The 18126-nt window shown below is 30.5% G+C and overlaps 2 protein-coding genes across 4 annotated transcripts in view; one reads left to right on the top strand and one right to left on the bottom strand.

The window, feature by feature from the left end:
• The first annotated feature begins 1536 nt into the window (after positions 1–1536).
• Positions 1537–18126, top strand: part of galene (potassium two pore domain channel subfamily K member galene) — a 28326-nt gene continuing 11736 nt past the window's right edge. Inside the window, exons 1-2 of one of the 3 annotated variants that reach the window (XM_076399466.1) lie at positions 1537–1851; positions 5706–5952. In XM_076399466.1, the coding sequence (XP_076255581.1) occupies positions 1660–1851; positions 5706–5952 (439 nt within the window). In that variant the 5' untranslated portion in view covers positions 1537–1659. Of the gene's footprint in view, positions 1852–5705; positions 5953–12291; positions 12502–18126 lie in introns of those variants that run through there. The other 2 variants (XM_076399465.1, XM_076399467.1) reach the window with 2 other exon arrangements.
• On the bottom strand, positions 8438–16458 carry LOC143193316 (uncharacterized). Its single transcript, XM_076399468.1, has 6 exons — positions 16318–16458; positions 12811–12934; positions 9993–10163; positions 9748–9937; positions 9406–9688; positions 8438–8769 (listed from the first exon to the last, which is right to left on the bottom strand). Exons 1-6 carry the CDS (start codon positions 16337–16339, stop codon positions 8654–8656), a joined length of 906 nt encoding a protein of 301 aa, XP_076255583.1. The 5' UTR covers positions 16340–16458; the 3' UTR covers positions 8438–8653.

The raw sequence follows: 18126 nt of genomic DNA, 5'->3' as shown, positions 1-18126 counted from the left end.
TGGGTTCATCTGGTAGGGCAAGACCATAGCCCAGATCTGCACTTACAGCTACGATGGCGTTACCCGCGGGATGGTGGGCGTTGAAGTCGCCACCTATTATTTGTACCCCGCCTGTAACGCCATCGTAGCTTTAAGTGCACATCTGGGCTTCCTGAGGTGGGGTTATGGGCCCTCTCTTCCTTTTTCACACCAAGGTGAAACCATCATCCGGGTCTTAATTTTCCAACGATAGGGATGTGAGTTGATTTGGTGTCTCAGGAGGTTTATGTACTGGCTGGGCCGGGGTGGATTTAGCAAAGGCGTCTTGTAGCAGCATCCGCATTGCGGGGGGCTCTCCTTGCTTGGTGAAAAGTACTCGAAGTTGAGTAACCTCAATTTTAAGCTCTGAATTTTTTTGCAGATACTCGATTAGTCCAAGACCCATCAACCGGGCATCGTCAAGGCTATCGTTGGCAGATTTTTCGGTTGTTGAACGCTTGGGCAGCTTTCTGGAGGCGGTGATCGCTTTGGCGTGCAGGACGCCATTGCCCCGCTTGAAAAACACTTTTCGGCGTTTACAAACGTTTATGATAATTGGGGGAAGGTCCACCACCTGAAAGCGGTTTACGAGTAGATTGACAATCAGTTGCGGGTAATTCAGGGAAGAGTAGGCAGGCTCGGAGGACCGGACACGACCGTTCTCTTCGAAAGCTAGCACGGAACTCTCGGTATCTTATATATATTTACGTAGAATCTAAACTGGGATGCAATTAAAGTTTCGTTATTGCCAGGTGAAACATCAATGAATCACCATGATATCTCTGTACGTGTATCCGAACAAGAATTAAATACATCGATAAGCTGATTACACATCACTCGGTTTGAAAATGGCATTTGACCAGGACAGCGTCTGTCGGGTCTACTGGTATATCTATATGATCTAAATTTAGTTATTTATTAATTTAGTTATTTACTTTTTCATGATTACTTCAAAAAATGGATGACGAGTTGAATTCGATTTTAATTACTATTTAACTTGTTTATAAAATACAGTTAATATATATTGATTACCATTACCAGATTTTTGTTGACAAAAAAAGTTTATACAACATAACTGTATTAAATAAATACACTTATCAGTGATATATACGTTTGCATAAAATACATTTCTAATATCGGAATCGCGCTTCAAACTTTCATTTTTCATGTTTGTGAAATATTGTTTGTTATTAAAATATAATTAATATTATCAAATACATTTTTTCCGATAATTATTGAAATTATATATAAAATTTTATATTTTGCGAAGACTGAAATTATTTTTTTATTATTTATACATATTATTATAAATTAAGAAGATATATACGAAGTGATCTTATAAGAGATAAATATATGAAACACGATCAGTACAGTTATTTCATTTAATAGCAGATATAACTCTATTATAAATATTTTCATTAATTAAACGTAATGAAGAAACCAAGACGTTCTAAGTTGTTCTATTTATATCAAAATTTGAATTGAGAACGCGTTAAAAATATCTTAACCAAAACGCATCAGTATTGGACGAAACTTTCCAAACTCCTGTCCAGTATTGTACTGAATGTTTAAACGTGTTATCGCAATATGTCGAGATGGTTACCGGTTTATAGTTCGTGAATATTGTAAATAAAAGAGAAGATGTCGGTGTATCGATCAGATCCTGAGTCGTTGGATGTTGAAAAGAGAACAGTTTGCTCTAGTTTTATGCATTACAGTTGGAAAACTATAACATGTCTGTTTTCACACGTTACGTTAATATCGATGGTGATCTCATACTGTTATTTAGGAGCGGTAACATTCGAAGCTTTGGAAGTTGAACATGAAGTAGAGGTAAACTTTATAGTTTCACAATGATTTTTATGGTCAAAATATAATAGTAAAAATAATTGCGAGACTTGATAAATAAGATTGTTAAAACTAAATACCATTAACATACTATGTTTAAATTTTACTGTACTCTAGACTCGATTCCAAAATATAAAACGCTGTAAATATAAGTTATGTGTTAAATATAGTTAAACCGGCCGTCACCTTTTTCTTTAATCTTGTAGTACAACAATAATAGCAGTAGCAAGTGCAATATATACATTATTAGTATCTCAAAGATATAGGAGCTTAAGCATAGCAAATCTTTCCTAATCTTTCTTTCGTTTGGTGAAAGTTATTTTCCGAGAAATAATCTATCAAATTGTGAGATGTCAGAAATAAGAGGAGATAAATCTGGCGATTAAGCTGGATTTTAATAAATTTGTATTTTAAATTCATTATATTTTGCAATATTTGCCTGATGAATGAATCATTGTATATTATATACGTACGTTATCTTGGTAATCCAAGAGCTTAAGTTAGTAATCCGAATATATTGTTACTTAATTAACAAATAAAGCAGGTAATCTACGAACAAAATTCCTTTTATATGGTAAAAAGTGATAAGTAACAGTTTTTGTATCCGATTTCTAAGTTCTCGTCGAAGTCTTATATATACAATATATATAAACACAATATATACAAACAATATATATAAACAATATCATTGAATCCTTTTTCAATGCGACATTATACATGCAGATTGTGTCTTTAACGTTTTAAATGAAATATAATTTAATAAAGACATTTTGGCTCTATTTTTCCAGTTTCTGTGCTAAGATATTAAAGTGCATTATAAATTTGTTTTATTAATTACATATTATACTGTATTGTACACTTGATTCCAAAATATAAAACGCTGTAAATATAAGTTAATCTTTAGTACAATCTTAAGATATAAAATTAATTTAGTAATATTTATCTGTCGTTCTTGAGTCAATATAAAATCAAGACAAGGAAGTAAATACACCAGTATATATTTCCCAAATTAAAATGACTATTTATACACTATATAAACTTCCACGTTGCTGCGATTTAACAACCTTATTTCGTGTTTTAGGGCATGATTTCGTAATTTCGTAAATCCACTTGACTTCAAGGTCATCATATAGTTGTTCATTAGTTATGTAGAGATAAGTACGTTTCTATTTTTTTGTTATTGAGATGTAGATGCGAAACTCTAAATTTTATTTCGAGTAATTGACAGTAGTTGTGATAATCATTTCTTTATCTTATGAATCAATATCAAATGCTATATCCGACCAAATGCTTGTGAGGCGCACAGTAGTATTGTAGGGTAGTATTCTTTTCCTTCATACACCTTTTCAATAACTGCTAGTACCCTGTGCTCTTGGTCGATTGTTGACTGGTTATTTTGAAATCCAAACTGGATAAAGCAGTGTCCGAAATAATTTGGATATCTCGTGTAGAGCGAGATGGCGAGATATTCTGACGGTTTGTTAGGTTTTTTAAGCATAATTATTTGTACCAACTTAAAATATACTGGAACGTGCTTCAGTATCAGACGGGCATTAAATATGTTGATCTACATAATAATTACCTTTTGTAGCAGTTCTCTCAACAATCCAGTTGAAATATAATAAATTCTAGCTATTTCAGGCTGATTAACAAGTGTTGCATCTATTGTACATTATATATCATTCAGTTGAAATACATATTGAAGTACATTTTTAACTGGTCTCAGTCAGTATATTTGTTAGTAAGTTTTTTTAGATTTTTTAGAATTGTCTCGACTAGTGTTAAAATATTGGATTGTGATCAGATGTTAGTTCACACAAACTTTCTATCTGGACCATTATAGCATTTTAGTTCTACTATTGTGTACCTTGACTTCTATTCTACAACTAGTACAAAGGTCACTAAAACTACTGCAATTTAGTTTTTACTAGTAATATAATGTAATTTGTCACATCTATTTCAATTAGAGGTGTTTGACACTTTATTAAGGATATCTCTTATACGTTAGATTTGGCGCTTTTTGTTATAATAATATTTTTGTTGTCATATAATATCTTATAAAGCTAAAAAGTTTAGTAGGATATAGATTTTTTGTGTTGTAAGATTCATATGATATAACAATTTAATTTGATTAAATTGTTGAAACATTTTGATAAACTGACTTTAAGATAATAAATAAATATTTTTATATATTATCATAATTATTATATATTGACGAATATTACGAAGATATCTGAGAAATTGCATTGCAATAGAGGTGTTAAACAATTTATCTTTAACAAAAAATAAAAATTTTAAACCTTAGACTTCGGCTGTCGATCCTATCTGAATATATGGCTTCCGGATTTGAGCCGCAACGTGATAAGTACACGGATAAATGAACATTAACGATGTGTGAGATGGATACACACTCCAGTCAGCTCTGGCTGAACACTGGACATAACATTCAGTTCAATGAAGTCGATTTTTTAGCCACTCCACAGGCTATTTTGAGAGAAAACATAGAGAGGATTTTGAGATTTAAAATACGACAACATTATGTAATCATTATCTAAAATAGCAACGGCTCTAAGACTAACATTATTTGATACACAATCCTTCCTTTTTTTTCTTTAAAACGTCGGTTAGTTTTAGTCTGTATCAGAAGCCTTTTCTTTAAAACTATTATAGCCTAAAAATGTTAAAAGCGTATTCTGGTAGAGAAGAATTTTGGTGCTTTATGAAATATTAAAAATATGTTTCATTCATTGCATTTTTAATAACATAATTATTGCATTTTTGAATATATGTAAGAACATAAATTTAAAAAAAAACGAAAAAATCAAGTAAGTTTTTAATGTTGGAATTAAAAAAGGGTTATGGAAATTAATATCATTGAAACTACTCTGATCATCTTACTATAACAAAGCTAAACACAATATTTTTACAACATGGTTCTCTGTTTTACATATTTTTAAATAAAATAAAGATACATTTTGATATAAAAATTAGTGAAACTTGATATATTGGTCATATATCTGTTATATTTGTGATTGTTTATGTCTTTGTCTAGAGATAATAGTGCAAAATCTTATAAGAAAACTGCCATTTCATCTCCAGTGTTTAGACTAAATATGACCGGATATTTCTTTGAGAAAGTCGATAAACTTAACATCTAAGAACATAGTTTGGGGACAATGTTAAAAAATTTAGATAAGCTTTATTTGGGCCGGTTTAGTTGACGCAGTGGTAAAGGTAATAGGACGGTCCACCGATAGTTGTGGGTTCGAATCCTGCTTGGGCATAGTCGTAAATTTATGTTTGTGATTATTTAATATTTGTGGTTGTCCTAGGTAAGAGTGTAAAATCCGACAAGGAAAATGATCCCAGGCACGCCAGTAACCAGGCTGGGTAAGACCAGATATCTTCTGGGATGATTTTTAAGTTGGTCACTCGCCACTCGGTAGGCTTAATGCCGAGGACCGTGGCTCCGAGTATACGTTAAAGAGTGGAACCAGTCCGGTAAACCCTTGTTGGTAAAATGAAGACTTTAAAACTTTAATTGGTAAAAGAAGACACCAAGACATAATTAAAAAAATGTGGGAATGATATAATAAAGTTATACACTGAAAATTAGTACTCGGTAGTCCGTTTTGTGTACGTCAGATAGCCGGTTATTAACCAATCTTTAATCACTTAGCTTCTGCCTGATATAACTTCATAATCAAAAATGTCTAAATTTTGGATTCATGTTTTTTTTTTTAATTATATATCAGAACACTCCAATAAAGTAATTAATTAATACACTTTAATGTTATTTATTTTAAGTGTTTATGTTACTTTTAAATATATATTTTCAGGTTAAGAAAAACATCCAACATATCCGAGATAATACCACTTTGTATTTATGGAATTTTACACAAGACATGGCAACGCTAAGGGAAGAAAATTTTACCCCGGTTGCTGAACAGTACTTGAAGGAATTTGAAAATACCTTGTTAAAAGCTATGGCAAAGGATGGATGGGATGGTGAAGAGGATCCTAATAAAGTACAATGGACAAGAGCTGGAGCTTTGTTCTACTCTATTGTAGTTATTACAACTATAGGTAAGTAATATATATATATAAATATAGTCAATTGTAGATAAATTTAAGAAATATTTATGCTCTTTAAAAAGTAATGTTGCTTTTCCTGCATTAAAGTATGTAGATATTAATTATAAAGTTATTATGAGTTTAATCAATGCGGAATTTACACTAGCGAAAATTACTTAATATACTATGCAGTTAGTATCATCGCTACATCGTGAACACGTTTTTAATATTACATTATAAGACGTATTATATAAGTAAGAATCAGTGAGTTAATTCCCATTTGATATCTTAAGAAAAAAGATAAATTGTTGCCCATTATACGTTTTCAGAATTATTTGAAATAAAAATGAAATGCTTTTAAATAATAATAAAAACATCTAACACGATGAGCTGGATATGAAAGTAAAGGAAAAATTAAATACTACAAACAAGTTTTATTATATGACACACTTTAATTACTTTATATTTCATCTCATTGGAACCATATTTATTGAATGAAATCTTATTATGGATATCTTAATCTAAAGTTATAGAGTTTTTATCTATCTATCAGTTCTATCGCTTATTTTTCTATATTTTTCACAACTTTTTGGAAATTTACGCAGGTGTTTTTCCATAATGAGATATGATTTAGGTAGCTGTTCGACTATTTTGAAAAAGTGACCGCTGTTATACTGAATGTGCAGCTTGTACTTTGAAAGCTTTAAACTAACTTCATAGTTGTCTAAAGCACAAATTTGTTTTAGAATTAATAACTCTTTGGCAGCCGCATGCCCAATTTTACGACACTTAACATATGAATCATTTCTAGTTATGTTTTTGTTTAGATTGAATATGATTTTTACAATTTTTGTGATCTAATATGTCAGTGAGAGACTTTTTATTGAACGAGAATAGATTAGACAACCGAAAAATGTGTTGTAAAAGCAATATAAGCAGTTTTTTAAAATTGAGTTTACTAGTCACCATTCTCTATTACTTAAAATACGGTTTAGGTATTAAAGTTAATTAAAAATTAATTCAAGGTCTCGCCAAAAAATTTCCTAAAATGCTTTGCTACAATGTATCTAAAAAACTAGGTGCTAATATGTAGGTGTAAATTTTTATACAGCTTTCATTTTACATCCACACCACAAAAAGTGATTTCAGTTTCTGTTGGTTTAGAAATATCGTCTGTTTATGGATTATCATCAATCTCTCTCGATTAAATTTTTTTTAAAATTATTTCAATAGGTGCTAGATACTTGGTATCAATGAGAAACGGTATTGGTGAAATAGGAACATGACTAAAAATATCTTATAAAAATATGTTGAAATGATCTATCTATAATATTCCACATCATCCTTCATCATTTTTGATTACACTTATAGAAATATATTTACTGGGATTAGCGACTTCTATAATATAAACGCTAACATTTTTAGATATTCCTTTAAAATTAAAAAATCACACTTACTGAAATGTAGAAAATTATCAAATATTTTTTTATGAAATTAAACAGCTCATAACAGGTCAATTGAAAAGTACCTGGCCTGATAAAAAGGAATTTAACGCGTTGATAAAATATTGCTTTTTGAAGAGAAAAATGTAGTTAAAGAAAAAACTTGGCTTGATGCCAAATTTCCGGATACTGCCCCAGGAAAATCAATCATCAAGGATTGGTATGCTAAGTTTAGACGTGGTGAAATGAGCACCGAAGATGGTGAACGCAGTGAACGCCCAAAAAAGGGATCGACAAAAATATTTAAAAAATCCACAAAATGATTTTAAATGACCGTAGATTGAAACTGAATGAAATAGTAGACACTCTACAGATATAAACTGAACGTTTACATCATTCACGAATATTTGGGTATTAGATAGCTCTGCGTAAAGTGGGTGACTTTTCACTTTTGACCAAAAACAACGACGAGTTGATGATTCGGAGCAGTGTTCGAAGCTGATCAAGCATATTAAATCCGATTTTTTGCGTCGATATGAGACAATGGATGAAACTTGACCCTATCATTTCACTCCGAAGCAAAAATTCATGAATTGGGTTTCGAATTGCTTCCTCATCCACCGTATTCTCCAGATCTGACCCCCAGCTACTATTTCCTGTTCTCAGATCTCATAAGAATGCTCGCTGGGAAGAAAGTTTCGTCTAATGAAGAGGTGATCGCCGAAACTGAGGCCTATTTTGAAGCAAAGGACAAATCGTACTACAAAAGTGGTATGGAAAAGTTGGAGGGTCGCTATAATCAGTGTATAACCCTTGAATAGAATTATGTCGTAAAAAAAAATAATTTTTCCAAAAAAATTTGTTTTACTATAAAGGGGCTGTATATGAAGGCTGGGGACTTTTCAATTGACCTGTTGCATAATAATTACGAAGCTGAACTATTAATGTACAACAATTTGATAATTGGAAGTTATTAAACAGCTATAACGATAATACAATGGATCAATCGGTATTTTGTTTCTTGTGTTATTTCATGGACTGTCAATAAAAGTTACTTTACTTGAAAACTTGGTTTTATTATAAACAAACAAAATAACTAAAAACAACTGTTTGGTTTATAGAATGTAAGATACATTTCTTTTACTTGTTAATTCTTACAAACTAAGGCAGTCTTACAAATTCTTTTAATATTGCTATGTATTTAAAATAATGAAATATTTTTATGATAATAGAAAACAAGATTTGATCGAACGTGCATGAAATGCTTGTATTTAAGCCTTTTTGTTATCTGTTGCCGATCGGCCTTGAACAAAATCTAGTCCTGGTCTGTCGTATGGTCCACCTGGTCCGATTAAAATACCATTTGCCGGTGAATATTCATTTGTTTCTAAAAATATATAAATTTACTGTTATGTGTGGTTTCTACAGATTTTGCAGTGCTGGTCATTAATATTTAAGATTAGTTCTATTATTAGAATTTCGTGTATTAGTATATCTCAAATTTCAAATAAACTGGAGAAGTTATGGCGCCATCTAACATACTTAACGGATAATATATGCCACGAAGGCATTCTTTAACATATGTGAGCAGGTGGCGCTCAATTGTTCTAATATTTTAAAGATCTGAATTATTTAATAATTTTTAGAATAATAATTTTTATAATATTTTGTGAAAATTATTATATATAGAAAATTAAACAGATTTTTACTTTGGTTTAAATATTAATGTGTTATTTAGTTTTAAGCTGGAGTATATATGCAACTGACATAGCTTCATATCGGGGAGTAGGAATTAATAAAAATTCACCAAAATGTCATGAATATGAAACTTCTGGAAGCTATTAAAAGATTCGAACATTAATGTATTGTATAATTTTAATATTAATTTTAATTTCAAATATTAATTTGAACATGTATTTGTTACTTATATTATAGATTTGTTTTATTAGGCAACAATTTAACTTGTTATTTTAGCTATATATCAATTAATGACATTTTCGCAAGAACTAGAATATGATTTTACCTCCTCTGACTCCATTGAACGCACCAGGTCTTCCACCGAATTCATTGTAACTGCCTCCATTATGACCGTAATTACCTTGAAGGCCTCCGGGCCTATAAAATCCAGAACCAATTTGTTTAGGTGGCCTAGGGTAATTATTAACTCCAGGAATAGAATCTACTGGTCCACCAGGTCCAACTAGAACTCCATTTTCAATCGAATGAACAGGTTTGCTTGGAATAGGTCCACCAACATCTCCCTTTGTAGAATAACAGCAATATTTTTTACCTACATCACAGTGTCCCTAAAATTATAAAGGTATGGCATATCTAGTTTATAAATATATTATTTCAAATATGTTACGTAAGATATCCCCGGGCTGTTACAGTTGAATTTTTCAGTGCATTTGCATTTATCAAAGTTTTTGATTGGACCCTCTCTGATCCATGATGGTATCGGACCTGTTAAAATAGCAGGATTTTCTCCTTCGGGAATGTACGGCCCAGATCCACCATAGGATGGTCGATTGGCGCTATTGTAAACTCCACCAGGCCTTAGGAAACATTTTGTTAAATATAACAAGCAGTTTTAATCAAGTTTGCTTTTACCTATTATCAGACAAAAAACCAACTCCTGATACTGGGGGACGATTCTCGTATATGGGTTTTTCAAAAGATTGGGGTCGTTGGTTGGCAAGGTTTGGAGGAAAGTAATGTCCATTTAGTGCAGATTGAGGTTGGTAATCATTATCATCATCATAACTATTATATCTGTTAGGCCTGAAAATTGTTAATTTTTTGTTTTTATATATTGTATATATACGATGATACAGGAAGATATTTCTTATTACACACATTTCTAGACGTTATAAAGAACTTATATCAGAACTTAGTAAGGTTATTAAAATTTGTGTAGCAATACATATTCACTTATTTGTAAATGGCAAATTTGATATCGTTTGACAACTTTAAGAATAATTACTCGCAAACCTAAGAATGTCAACTCTTATATAGAAATCTATATATATCTACCATAGAAAAAAAAATTTTTTTTTGTTTATTCGACATAATTCCCTTCAAGGGTGTACACTGATTATAGCGACCCTCCAACTTGCCCCCTACTGCAGTATGGTTTGTCCTTTGCTTCAAAATAGGCATCAGTTTCCTCCATCACCTCTTCATTCGACGAAAATTTCTTCCCGGCGAGCATTCTCTTGAGATCTGAGAACAGGAAAGAGTCGCTGGGGGCCAAATCTGGAGAATACGGTGGATGAGGAAGCAATTCGATGCCTAATTCAAGGATTTTTGACACGGTGTATTGTCTTGGTGAAGCAGCACTTTCTTTTTCTTGAAATGTAGCCGTTATTCGGCGATTTCGTCCTTTAAACGGTCCAATAATGCTATGTTGTAGTCGCTGTTGATGGTCCTTCCTTTTCCAAGGTAGCCAAAAACTACAGACGCCATAACCTTGCCAGCCGACTGTTGCGTTTTCCCACGCTTTAGAGCGGATTCATCGTGTGCCGTCCACTCGGATGACTGTCGACTGGACTTCGGAGTGTAATGATGGAGTCATGTTTCATCCATTGTCAGATATCGATGCAAAAACTCGGGTTTATTACACTTGATCATCTTCAAACGCTGCTCCGAATCATTAACTCGTCGTTGTTTTTGGTCAAAAGTGAACTCACGCGGCACCCACTTTGCACAGAGCTTTCTCATACCCAAATATTCGTGAATGATAGATGTACACGTTCAGTTGATATCTTTAGAGTGTCTGCTATTTCATTCAGTTTCAATTTACGGTCATTCAAGATCATTTTGTGCATGTTTTAAAAGGTTTCGTCGGCAACAACATCTTTTGGGCGTCCACTGCCAGAAGTTGCTTCATTCAAAATGCTATAATTCACAAACTAATGATCCGACAGCTGTCAAATTTATACACGCATATTTTGAGGGTTAGGGCTAACTAAAAACATATGGATTTAATTCTAGTAGCGCCATCTATGTGTCAGGCTTCTCAATTGACCTGTTAGAAACACGTTCAAGTAACTTGGCAACTTTGAGTTCAAACTAAGTTGCACTAAATGATGGAGGACTTCATTTGGATTGGAGCATTGGATCTTTTTACTCCTAACGACATTTCCTGTATTTGGTTGATGGTATTATTATTTATTTAAAATAGCATAACTTAATTCAGTAACAAAATAGTTATATTTTGAGATATAATAACAAGATCGGGTAACATTGTCTAATTTAACAAAAGTAAAAACCAGATGTGGCGAGTTTTCTGACTTTAATTATAAGACATGGTGACAAAAAGAAAACTAGCTTTTAGCAGGATGAAGCTGTCTGCCACACGTTAAACGAATGAAATGCGCGTGGTAAGAGGTATGTATTTTCAGGAACTGATTTTACTGATGGAGTACTTAAAAAAATATATGTATTAAAGCAAGGTAAGACGTAACTCCCCCGAAAGTTTGTCAGTATTTCGTGTCCAATAGGACGAATATTTAGTCAAAAACACGTTTTGCGTGGTGTACTTTAAATAATGGTATTGATCAAAATAAACATTTTGTTTAGTGTTATGTATTCAAAGTACTAAATATATTTGGGTTTGATGACGATGATTTGGTGTTTGAAAATATACAAAGAGACAAAAATTGGTGTTGTTCATTATGAATTTCTTTCAATGGTACATACTATGCGCATAATGTTATTTGAAAGTTGTACGGCTTTGGCATTTTTGAAACGATAAGCGCTTTATTTGTCAGCATTGGTTTTTCGAGACCATGTACTTGATTAAATAGCCAATATAAAAATGTAATAGCAATATATAGATCAATAGATAAAAGCTTAATTCTAACAAAGAAATTCTTTGCGGGCTCTAACTAAGAAACATTTTTTGTAGGACAGAAACCCTGATAAGGGACATGGAGTCTGGTGATGAAATGCATTTTCAAATCTTAATGTAAAAAAAGTATAATAAATAAATGATTTGATAAGCTGCAAATGTTCACCGGACTACAAGTGAAGCTAAAGCTAAAGCCATGGTTGATTGATGGTGGATGTGTAAAGATCAATGATTCCACGAATAGCTTTAAAAGGGAGAGACGCCTGAGTAAGTGTTTAGAAAAAACTATTAAGAAAATTACATGAAACTCTCTAGTTGAATTTCCTGAAAGAGTAAGATAGTTAAATTATTATATTCTATGCTAACGACCAACTAAACCAACTCGATAATTATCGTCCATTGGACGTATAACGCAGATATAAACGTACCCTATAAACAAAACGTACAAATAGAACATTGTTTTATATAATTTAATCAATAATCAGTCGTTTTTATCAAAATGTACATTGTTCTTATTATTGTAGAATGTTATTATCCATTACAAATCATTTCTATATATTCGGCAATAAAACTTACGGTCTGGGTACGGATACACCTCCATTAAAATTACGGGATTCTCCACGTGTATTCCCACTCCACACCCATTTTTTATCATCCTTGTCGGCACTGGACCAGGCAGCGAGGCCGACCAACCATAAAGCTTGAAAAAGAAGACACAAATCCAATTATTACATAAGACTTCATATAGTTGTCGATATAAATATGTTAAATTGTTTTCGTTTCTATTTTGATGTAATCCCACTACTATAGAATTATATTTTATTGTAGCTATCGGGAGCATTGGGGCCATATTTCGAGTTGAAAAAGTTTCGCAATAGAAATACCATAAATATATGGAAAGGCGTTTGAAACAGCTAACATATTTGAGCATAAGACGTTATTTTCTTTGAATGAAAAAGGGGAACCGCTTTATAAACCGTTAAAAAAAGTAGCCAAATGAAAATAGAAACGCAGGAGCGGAAATATGTGTTATAAAATGGGCATAAATATACAGTAATTTTATATAAGGAATATAAATGTTATAGACATATGTTTGTGACGTTCTTCTTATCTGTGTGTTAAGTATCTGTAACTTCATTAATTATCATTCATACTAAGAGGATAAACGGATTGTTTGAAAATAGTTGAATTAAACAAGGTTTGGATTGGAATCATTCAAATTCATGTAGATTTTGAAGAAATTGCATCTAGTTGGATTGATTTTATTTATTAACTTCTAACCAAATAAGAAATATATTATTATTTTATCGTAGGAGTTTATCAATTGCAAAAAAATGCCAGATAAAGTTTAACAGTTTTTATATGACTTTTTATTTGAAATAGACCTTGGATTCCTTAGCAAATGAATTGTTTTATTAGTTTTAGAATCTTAAAATTCATTTTAAATGTATATTTAAAGATACCTTTAAAAGTCACTCGAAGTTACAATTTGAAAATAGTAATTGTATTGTATAAAGTAATGTATTATTAGTTTCAGAAGGCCAATAATGTTTTTTAAGCATAAGGCGACCAACATCTAATATTGCTTTCTTGATTACTTTTTGAAGTGTCGCTTATACTTATGTTCATTTATTATTGGATTAGTAATTGAGATACATTCTGCTACCAACTTTGTGTAACTAATAAATCGTTGTAAATAGTAGTATTTAAACATTGCTCAGTTAAAATTGCTCGGTACTATTTATTTAGTGGCAACGGTTTGCACATTTCCTTGATGTACTCAATGTAGGGTATTGTTTCATTATATAATGAATCATTAGTGATCGATTAAGCAATCGGCTACACCCATCCGAGCGTGTCTTCTTGCATAAAAGTAAGACAATGTTAAGCTATCCTTAAAGTACGACAGAAATTAGTAAAAGTGGATTAAAGCAATTTAGTTAAGTTAAAAGACACACCTTTATATAAACAACGATTGCAAATAAATAATTAGAATTCGAGTTAAACTAACCGTTTAACTACAGAGTAAATGGTTTTTTCAATAGTTTAAAATGTTAGAGCTTGTAGGTATATTATCATTAACTTTTTTATTTTTATTCTATTGTTATATTTTATAGAAATGAATATATAATATAATATAATAGAAATGAATAGTTATTATTTATATACATATCCTTTTTACTTCTTTTATTACATTTATGGGAATTATTGTTAATTTGATGCCGAAGAAAAAACACGTAGCCAGAAGTTTTGATCATAAGTAGTAGAATTTTTTAACAACTCCTACCGTTATTACAAGATAATTAAAACTTTTGTGGTTATTAGTTATTTTGAATAACGTATGACTGGTCTGAATAGAACTTCATATGATCAAATTAAAAACTGAATCATATTGATGATGATATTGATGAATATTCATATTTCAAAATCAAAAATATCTCCGAATGCTTTAACAAAGTTATGAGATGACAGACAGATATTATATGTTTTATAGTAATTTTATATCTGGGTTTTAAAATTTTCAAATATATGAAACATCCTGAATGAAGAATTATCGGAGTGTTGTTAATTTCATAAAAGATCAATTTTGTGTCAGGGTCTTGAGTGGGCAGGTTCAAATATCTTTTACTAACCCGTAACTAGGTTACGTTTAAATTAAATTTTAATATATAGTTACTTTAATGATTTCATTAGTATTTTACATTTTTTTAGAAATATATGCCATGCAATACATAAATATGTATGAATTTCGTAAATTGATTCCTTGACAATGAATTCGTGAATGGTAATAGTATTTTTTATCTGATAAATGTTTACAATAATATAACATACACTTTTATTATGGGTAGCACAATTAAATAACTAGCGTTATTAATATATGCCTTTTCAATAAGTGATTGGTGAGATAGAATGAAACAAGCTATGTGTGCATTATGTAACGTTATAACGTTATAACGTATTTTAATAATTTAATAATATTAAATAACGTTATAACGAATATAACGTTATTTAAACACTGATTTTGCTGCATCTGATCTTGTAGAATTTGAGCGCTGGTCTTCGTTATAATGAAGTTAAGATATCTTTCATTACGGCATGTACCTAAGACTTAAAATTCCAATAAAATAGGAGAAAAAAAGTCGTTACTATTTCACGTTTCAGTAAGAGATAACCATATCATGCAAAATTGTCCATTATGGTGTGAGCTATGTTCTGCTGAAACCACATGTCGTCGACATACATATAGCACAACTTAGGCTAAAATAGGTGATTACGTTTTGTGGGGCTTGGTGTTGATGGGTTGGAAAAGTACAGACTAATTTTAATGGACACGCTATGATCTGTTGAATATCGTTTGGATCGGCCTTGTTTTATCATTTATGTGGTGTTATATTTTAATCAGTTAATCTTCTTAATATAGTCATTCATACAAAAATATTTCTCATTACTAAATATGATTTATTATCCAAAATATGGGCTTTAACGAATACTAACTTTAATAATAAAAATTTATGATTTGGGTATCAGAGTTATTTGGAATCAGTGACAGACAGCAAACAGAGAATGACAAGAGTGGTAATAAACGACATATTATAGAGATACCCTCAAAACAATATTGACACCGCAGTATAGTAAGTAGCATTAGCATATTGGTTACTGTTATTTTAATTAATAATTTTATTTGTTAAAAACAAATACTACAGAATAGTTGACTATAAAATATTATGTTTATATAAGAATAAATATTATATATATTGTGCTTGTTGTAATTAATGGACAAATAATCATAACTGGAGTAATACAGTATTATGTCAAAAAATATATATTTGGTATTTTAAAATTAATGTCAATAATACAAAAGTTCTTTTAATCTAGTAATATGTTGTATCAGTTTGGTGGGAGTTTAATTTGTTTTTATCGATATATAAATATTATGATATATTGACGTTTAATTTATTAAAATTCATACTATATAAAACGTTTTGTCATACTTTAAATAGTAGAATTTGAGAGCTAAAGTTATTTAAGAAATATGCTTAACTGATAAGGTCTGATAGATCTGTTTTCAAAATTAATACTTACATATTATTATTTTCTTATCCATAATAACTGCAGCTGCGCCTATAATGATGAACAGAACTAACCACACTAAGAATTAAATAATCACTAATTCTGTTGTAATAGATCTTGCATAATACACGGCAACAAACAGTATTATGGTTCTTATACTCTGCTGAATTTTTGGTGGGGAATAGTCGACATGCAATGGTACCAAAATATCTGACCCCACCTTGAGTGATGGTCTTGAACGCACCGATTTTTATCAATGAATTTAGGAAGAGAAGAAGGTTGGAAATTCCCTAGTTAAATTGATGATGCTTTGACCGTATACATTTATGTTTAATGTTCCTATTTTTGAAATAGAAACACTAAACATTACAAATATAGATTTAGTCATGTGTTTTTTTTTAAATATAATGTAAATGTAAATAAATGCCTATTATCTTAGATTTGATAGAATATGATGGTATTCATTCATGTTGACTAAATTTAAACAATTAAAGACCTTGATAAATATAGAGTAATTATCCTAGAAGGTTAAGTTAGAATGGATTGAAAGTTGCAAATTAATAGAAGATTATAATTAATTAATATCTTGAACGAATAGACAATATTAATATGCAAATATTTTCCATCACTTATATGGTTCTCACATTTTACCAACAGTGTGCATAGAACAATACAAGTTTTTGGGCTATTCATTAATATAGCTTTTAGAAAGCATTAAGACTTTTGATAGATCTTTTTTTAATTCGATTCATTTTACTAAGCCTCAGAAGCATTCACTGCAGTTGTAAGTGTGAATAATTTTAATCAATGGTTCTCAGGTTTTTTCATAGTCAGCAGTATAATTTTACTATAGAGCTCTGTTGATGATGATGAGATTTCAAGAACCGATTTCTTTCATTTTATTTACTTTTTGATTTTTTCAAATTCAAGTCGACAATTTTTCCTCAACTGTTAATTTATCAAGTTTATTCATCAAACTCTTTATGCCATAGAGGTAAGTTTATGTCCAGTTTCATTTATTTGAATATTACTGATTGTCGGTGGGGTCCCTTTTTATTCATATCATAATGAGCACTTTCAAGTTGTTTCAAGTCATATCCAATAATTGGAAAATGATAGAGAATAATATCGCCGAAAACTTTCATGCTTTCAACTTTCATAGCATTTTAATTCTTCATCAATATTAACGAATTAAAAAATTAAAATTCGCGTTTGTTTTATTTAATATTTATATGAAATATGTGCGTCAGTCTTTTACATACATATTATAATAATTTTCAGTAATAGATAATACATTTTATAATGTTTTGATAAAAATCTATAAAGGAGTCTTTTCAAATGTGAAGTAGTTCAATAATATTAACCTTTCTTATCCTTAAATGGAATCATTGACCCTGTATCTGATTTTATAACTATCCAATCTGAATATAAATCGTTATATAGCAAATATTTTGATTACTCATACATATACAAGGTAAAAATCGTATATATTCTTGTCATGACTGGATACTATGCATATAAAACTATATATTTTAAGAAGATAAATATTTTTAGGTTTGGATTAAGAATAAATATATTTATAAAATCATATACAAAAATCCTTTTTGTTATTTTTGACCAACGAACATTTCGTTTAACAATTTTTTATTAAAATATTTTTACCTGTAATATATTTATCACAATATATAACCCGTAAATTAGTTCAGGTGTTTTTTATAATATGGATATTTAATTATATTTTAATATTGCTTTATTTAATGGTTATATCTTTTTTATAAAATAAATTTTTGATGTCTCATATAGCTATAATTATAAGATTTG

The sequence above is a fragment of the Rhynchophorus ferrugineus genome, unplaced genomic scaffold (assembly GCF_030347505.1).
Source record: "Rhynchophorus ferrugineus isolate W39M unplaced genomic scaffold, kcgeb_rfMv2 rfM3, whole genome shotgun sequence".
Classification (NCBI taxonomy): domain Eukaryota; kingdom Metazoa; phylum Arthropoda; class Insecta; order Coleoptera; family Curculionidae; genus Rhynchophorus; species Rhynchophorus ferrugineus.
This window is presented reverse-complemented; position numbering and strand designations above follow the sequence as displayed.

Bases quoted from the DNA above. Each gene is read 5' to 3' on its own strand.
- LOC143193316 (XM_076399468.1), bottom strand. From the start codon at position 16,339: ATGGATAAGAAAATAATAATAT. The intron at 9,938-9,992 runs GTAAAAGCAAAC...ATGTTTCCTAAG, and splicing joins GGTTTTTTGTCTGATAATAG to GCCTGGTGGAGTTTACAATA. The intron at 8,770-9,405 runs GTAAAATCATAT...ATATATTTTTAG, and splicing joins GTTCAATGGAGTCAGAGGAG to AAACAAATGAATATTCACCG.